The 7,216-nt window shown below is 35.6% G+C and overlaps 1 protein-coding gene across 1 annotated transcript; it reads right to left on the reverse strand.

Annotated features, from left to right (window-relative positions):
- Window positions 1-935: 935 nt before the first annotated feature.
- On the reverse strand, window positions 936-5,670 carry LOC145585271 (putative protein phosphatase 2C 25). The gene is made up of 5 exons (XM_081641986.1): window positions 5,283-5,670; window positions 3,320-3,496; window positions 2,212-2,382; window positions 1,911-2,090; window positions 936-1,393 (listed from the first exon to the last, which is right to left on the reverse strand). Exons 1-5 carry the CDS (start codon window positions 5,646-5,648, stop codon window positions 1,214-1,216), a joined length of 1,074 nt encoding a protein of 357 aa, XP_081498112.1. The 5' UTR covers window positions 5,649-5,670; the 3' UTR covers window positions 936-1,213.
- Window positions 5,671-7,216: the final 1,546 nt, after the last annotated feature.

A 7,216-nucleotide genomic window follows, 5' to 3' on the forward strand; every position in this document is an offset into this window, starting at 1 on the left:
AAATATTTTAGGAAGATACATGTATAAGTTTGGATTATTTCAGAATAATCAAAAGTTAGGATTATTTAAAGAAAATCGGTCAAAGAAAGAAATTAACATTGTTAAAGCTTGTGGAATGGCGTTTATAGAGGATTTTGAATTCGAAAAGCTTCAATAGAAATTTTAGAAGCTTTAAATGGAGAAGTTCATGTTCAAGGGCAACTTCTATTGAGGAACACGTCACCCTTACTCTTTGGGGTTGATCATGCCCTTTATTTCTCCCTTTTTCTTAGGGGTTTTCATTTATTTCATTGACAAAGTCGTCGTAAATAGTGGAGGATGGTATTGAGTGGATGGAAGGTGGGTGAGGATGAAGAAGATGAAGGTGGAGGAAAACTCGAGCTCCTTGAATGGAGTTAACACGAGATGAAGAAGATGGTGTTAACACCAACCTTAATAATGAGCTGGCACAATCCTACTGTTCCTTAATATTACAATAACACAATTAGATCAACGAACTATGTTAATCTAATACAGCAACTGGATGGGGCATTCCTCTAGGAGAAAATACAAGTTTATCTCTGTGGTTAATAAGTGTCGGTAGCAACTTGCGAGTACACTAAATACAAGGTGTGCTAGGGTTTCTTAGGTGGTGATCAATGCACCATTGCTTGTTAGCCACCTTGGATTTTATCAAGATCTAACTTGACATTTATGAGTAATATTAACAGATTACAGATTTAACACGTGGAAGACCTTGTTCTCTATAAAAAGAATTTTCTTTAATATCACCCAAGAAGTAAAATTTCATTAGGCTGATATCATGATGAGAGTCATAAAACTATCCAATGTAAGAGTAAAAAAATTGCTTCTTTGTACATAAAGTAAACATGCACAAATCAAGAATTTGTTTTTCCACACCCCTTTTTTTCTTTTAGCTCCTTTCATAAAATCTGCCAATTACTACTGAAAAAAAAAAAAAAAAAACGTTACAGAGATAATTTCTACTTGTCTACTTGATAAATCTAAAGCTAGTACGTACTAGTTTATTTCTAAGTCCTAACCAAATCTATACAAAATTGATGCAGTTTGTTTTCCCCTCCGTGAGCTTTCCGTTGATCATTGAAACATATCATAAGCATTTTTCGCCACTACTTCCCATGTCCAGCTTAATTATTTATATTTACAGTCCAATAACGGAACATGAAATTTTATGATGTTGATAAATGCACACTTATGTGAATGTTTCAGCACTTGAATCAGCAACCGCGACATATGTTTGAAGGTTGATCACTATGACAGTGATGTCATCTTTGTTACCTCTGCTAAAGGATACATCAACAAGTTTCTTGCAGGATTCCATTGCATTTGCTTCTTCCCTTGAAATGATATCGACAGCCTCTTGTTCACTCACCTGTGTGCAATATTCACCAAAATGCAAGAGATGATTAATTTACTTTCTCTGAATTTTGACTGCTATTGATTGTTCCTAATAGGTATTGATCTAACATGTTTCAGATAAAATGTTTTGACAGTACTTTTTATTATAAATATGATTATGCATGGAGTAGTTTTTACGTTAAAACTAGTAATTTCTAAAAACATTTAGTAATTATTAGAAATCAAACTTATCAAAGTGTAATCTCCTAAGCTAGACAATGCTGCAACCCGTTGGGATAATGGGAGACTTGTCATATTATTAGATTCGACTGTTTGAGGGATAACTTTTCATATTATATTAAGGTGACTTTTTATAATATGTCATGATAAATACAACACATTTGCTAGGTGTGACTTATTATATGTTTGAGGGGTGACTTGTTAAGGGAGACAATCGGCAAACTACTTATCTCACCATATATAGGATGAAATGGGATGCACACAAGACCAAAGACCAACTAATTATAAATCAAAAGGATTTCTTTCTGTACCTTGTCCCAAAGCCCGTCGGAGGCCATTATAATGAAGTCACAATCTGAGGTTAAGGGGACTTTCTGAATCTCGGGTTCAGAAATAATCCACTCTTTCAAATGCAGGTCTCCTATTGCTCTTGACACTGCTAGAGTACCTTGAAGTCTCCAAACTCCGTTGCAGCTATGTATAAATCCACCCTGCAATTTCATGATGATTAAACAAAATTAATATCTTATGATTATTAACTACAGAGTAACAGAGAGCTGCAGTTCAGAGTTATATATGGCCTGCAGGCCCTGCAATGTTAGATGCACTTACTGTGCTTTCTATTCGAAAACGCTCATCTTCTCTGCTTAGGTGGTGATCATTTGTCAGTTTAGTTGCTAAACCTCTTCTACTCAAAACTACTCCACAATCACCAACGTTAGCAGCGTGTAATTCACCATTCCTTATGAGCACACTCGCTGCACAAGCTCCACTACTTACACCCTGCATTTAAAGCATGCATACTGATCAATACTTGCACATATAATATAGATTATCATCATCATAATATATTCTAGTAATGAAGCTAATTCAAACTGTTAGTCATTCAAAAGCTAAGTGAACCATAGATAAATTATGTTTGATAAGGCAATGGTCTCTCATCAAACTCCATTAATGGAATGATCCTATGCTAGAATCTCACTCGATCATCCACAGGTTCAAGGGATGTACAAAAAGGATTTGCCCAGAGAGATAAGTCCTATTGGGAGGGTGGAACCAAGTAAAATGGTGTATGATAGAAAATCTGGGGGCTACTCTACACAAAGTTATGAGGTCAAATGTGCACAACACATACAAGGCCAATAGTAATAGAGAGGTTGTTTCCAATTGACCTTTAAATTAAACTGCGATTTTTAAAGGTAATTAAAAATTTAGACATTTTAACAACCATTTAATGTAGTCAACTAGCTAAAGTTGGGAAAAAAGGATTTTAACTCCATTGAAAATAGATAAAATTAAGGGTACAAAAGCTACATCCTACATATTTCCTAATAGAAAATTCCAATCTTATACTATTCAAAAAATAATGTTGTTACAAAAGTACCATAATTAATATTCAAAAAATGAAGATTGAGAGATTTCAAAAGTAGTCATGCATGACATAACATCCGAATCTGAGTAGGATGAATAATGAGTTGTATATACAACAGCTTGCATATAGAAAAATCATACTTACGTAGGAATCAACAAGGAAATTGCTGAATTGAAGTACATTTTATTAAAGGCATAGACTAAGTCAATAATATTATATGTATCAATGTATACAGCCGTTTTAATTTCTTGTCACGTAGACGCTTTGACATGGTCAATGATTGTAAAATGCTTGTTATTGTTACATACAAACAGATTACAGAAAATTACTTACGGTTTAATAATTTACCTGACTAAGGAATCCTCTATCAGTCTCCAAGTAGCCGTCGCGTATGGCTTGATCCACTTCTTGCTGATCTTCTTCCTTAAGGTTTTCAAGTGTATTCAGAATGTTTTTCCGTAAGTTATCTGCAACATAATCAGCTGCAGCTTGGCCTCCGTGTCCATCAACAACAGCAAAAAATGCCTGTTTTTCCAACGTTTCAATACAAACATCAATTATTGAAACAAATTAGCATCATAACATACTCCCTCTTAAGACAGGCTACTACTTCCTAACAAAGGAGAAGGAAGAAGGGCCTATTGCATTTTCACATGAGGAGAAGAGATTTATAAAGCTAATTTGGAGCATGAATATTCAGCCCAAATGGAAGATATTTTTGTGGAAACTCTTTCATGATGGAATTGCAGTCAAAGGCAATTTGGCTAAAAGAGGAATACAAGTTGAGGTAACTTGTGAGTTTTGTGGGACGGATGAGGAAGATAGCCAACACCTTTTAGGCTATGTGATCTAGCAAAAGAAGTCTGGGGGAATGGCTCCCTGGCAATTTGCTCTGACATATCTGGGTTCAATTCTTTGAGGTTATGGATCCAGCACTATATCCTGCTGTTTTATAGCGAGGATGGTAGGTATGGCACTCGTATCATTAAGTTTATTGCTACTTTATGGGGGCTATGGAAGACTAGGAATGCTCGATGCTTTAAGGGCGTTGAGGGGGGTTCAAGCCTTGTGTTGGAATTTTTTAACTTGGCAATGCGAGACCATGATACCTTTTGCCAAAACAATGGGAATGTCAATAACATTAATGATATCCCTGTGGATGACCCATACATTCCCCCGGGGTTCAACGCTGTGCAATTGGGTAAAGAGAGGAATGGGTACGACAATTTTATTGTGGGAGTGGATGGCTCGTGGGATAAAAAGACAACAAGAGCAGGGATTGGGTGGACAGTGATAGGAAGTAACCCTGGTAATGTTGATAGCGAGGGGGGCAAACATGGAGTGGCCACTTCGGCTCTACAGTGTGAGGCTTGGGCGTGCCTGGAAGCTATGAAGTGGGCTAGGGCGGAAGGTAAGCAAGGAATCCTCGTACTATCGGACTCCATTGTACTTATCAACAATATTCAAGGTGATTCAGGTAAGGATGTCTCTATTACTTGGATGGTGAAAGAGATTAGGGAAGTGGGTACCTTGTTTCAAAGGTGCACAGTTCTAAAAGTCCAAAGGGACCAGGTAAAGAGGGCAGACGAGATTGCCAAGGAATGTCGTACTAATGTTTCGGATTATGTGTAATTATGTTGTTTTTGTTGTATTTTGCTATTGTCAAAAAAAAAAAAAAAAAAAAAAAAAAAAAAAAAAAAAAAAAAAAAAACATACTCCCTCCGTTATATAATAAACATCCACATAATTAGTATGTATGGACGGAAATCATGACACTACTTTAGAATATTTTGATATTACTCCCTTGTCCTATGTATTAAAAAACATTTCACCTCGGATATCATTATGATAAAAATAATCGCTAAACCATCATCAAGGTCCCGTACAAATTAAAACTCAATACTGGGTGTACCATCTAATTTGCAATTTAGTATGACTTATTACATTCGTACGAGCAATATGAATTTTTCTTGTCTCATGATCAACATCATCAGTAAATTCACAGTACTTTCTCACTTTTTGTTCGTTTCCATTCCATCTACGTTCTACATTTCATTATTATGTTCTCATTCAATGACTGTTCCCAAAATTTCAAAATAAGAAAAAACATTAATTATTAATTTTTACATAAAAAATAAATAAAAAACCAGCTAATAAAATATTAGTATAATGGTAGTCATTTTAAGGATGACTATCATAGAATTTTCATAATCTTGGAATTCTTTTAGGGACAAATTAAGGGAAAACCATTTGATTTTTTTTTGCATGAAATCAACTAAATGAGAAAGGTTAAAGGGTGGTGACAATGTACCTGGTTAGAGTCACCAGAAACGTCACTAACGACCTTGTATCGATCTTCCATATGCTCTCGCCTTCCTTTCTTACTAAACACACAATATTCCCTCCCTTGGATTGCAACTTCAACATTTTCAATCTTCCTTTTCTCCGAAAAAAACACATTCTCAGGGCTAAATTCAGGCAAGACTAGCATTGCAGGCCTCTTTCGCGACTTTACTAATGGCACTGCATTGACATTACCAACGTCAAATGATTCATTCCCCTGTGAAAGCGGGGAATGTAAATGCCCTCCAAGTTGATGAACCATAACATCGGTAACCCATGGGAACGAAGGAGGAGACGATAGAGGGACACGAAGTGGCATAGGAACGGCTTCCATTATTATCACTCGAATAAGACACTAAACAAAACTAACTTCCTAGACAATAAAGGAGAAAAACCTTAGGAAATCCTCATCATCTACCATAACTTATGAATTATATATATATAACCCATAACCTTAAGCTAACTTAGCTCGACAAATAAATAACTAATACAAGAAAAGAGTTGTTGTACACTTGTACTTATATAATCCATGGTATATATTAGACGGGTCAAAACCCGGGGTTAGAAGAGAAGGTTGTCACGGTCGTATAATCGCGACAAATGCACGTTTCTCATAGAAGAGAGAATGAAAAGGAGGGAATGAATTGAATTGGAAGCTTTCTTTGGGTTAAGGGAAAGATGGAAATGGTCTTTGTATGGTGACGCATTCTAATTTCTAATTCGATCATTATGATTCATAAAGGTTGACTTTTTTGTATGGATGCATAAAGAATCGTTGAATAAAAGGCACAAAACTATCCGCCGAATTACCAAGGTCGTACTATTGAAAACGACAACAAAAGCTAACATGCACGACATCTCCTATTCAAGTATTTAATTTCATGAAGTCCTATCGATTAAATTGGACGTTTCGAGGAGGGAAAATCATGGGTTTTTGTTATTGGTGCATGATATTTAGGTGGCCGGTGGTCAATCATGAAGTGTCCGATACTTCATGTAATCTAAAACCGTTGCAGAAAGAAAAGGGCTTCATATAAAACGAGTTAGATGGCTAAAATTTTAATGTGTGAAGTACGAAGTATACAAAATTACAAATTCTACTTCAGTTATTAAAGTTTGTGTTGTATAACATTGCAAGAATAAAACCCCTAAGGGCACTTTGAGGTGGAAATTTCTTTTAATCTTCCTCCTCTCCCTAACTCCACTCCAAAGGGGTCTAGCAGATTAAGCTAAGTTAGATTGAGCTGTAATGCTGTATAGGGTTCTAGATCGATAAGCACTTATAACAGTTTTTGACGAAGTAAGATACTAAGATAGAATGGAAAATGTCTATATGCACTCTCAATTTTTTTAGCGCCTCCAACTATGAGTTCACATGTAAAAAGGATTACATAACTAGTTTAATTAGTCTCTGTTTCCTTAACCATGTCAACTCTTTGTTCATAGTCTAATTTACTGTCTATAATATGAGGCGTTATTTACCTAACTTGTCAGCAAGTTGAATTTTGTTATTGGGAAGTAAAAACTAGATATACTATTTTACAGATTGAGTTCAAGAAGTCTAACATTCTTTACTTATGATTGATTATTTCAAAGCATCCGGGCACAAGCTAAATACCAACACCGGCAAATTATAGCTGTGATCTTTGGACCATGGACCATTGTCTCACAAGCCAAAACCAAGCCATAGTGGGTTAGAGAGTAAGAACTAGGTCTTAGTCTCTAAGATACATCATACGCCCGAGTGTATGTAAGAAATTGGTTCATTTACTCATGCACACTACACACAAGAGCTCCAAGCCATAAGGATGTTTTGTTCTATATGATACGTCATTTTTTATTCATTCTGATTAGCGAATATGACTACTACTAAGTAGAAGATTGTTGTCTATTAAAGTATTA

Source organism: Chenopodium album, chromosome 16 (genome assembly GCF_948465745.1).
Source record: "Chenopodium album chromosome 16, dcCheAlbu1.1, whole genome shotgun sequence".
Taxonomy (NCBI): Eukaryota; Viridiplantae; Streptophyta; class Magnoliopsida; order Caryophyllales; family Amaranthaceae; genus Chenopodium; species Chenopodium album.

What these genes read in the sequence shown, in the direction of transcription:
- LOC145585271 (XM_081641986.1), bottom strand. Translation starts at nt 5,648, where the DNA reads ATGGAAGCCGTTCCTATGCCACTTCGTGTCCCTCTATCGTCTCCTCCT. An exon ending in GTTTTCGAATAGAAAGCACA is followed by an intron (nt 2,091 to 2,211) that starts GTAAGTGCATCT and finishes ATGAAATTGCAG; the next exon opens with GGTGGATTTATACATAGCTG. An exon ending in CCGACGGGCTTTGGGACAAG is followed by an intron (nt 1,394 to 1,910) that starts GTACAGAAAGAA and finishes TATTGCACACAG; the next exon opens with GTGAGTGAACAAGAGGCTGT.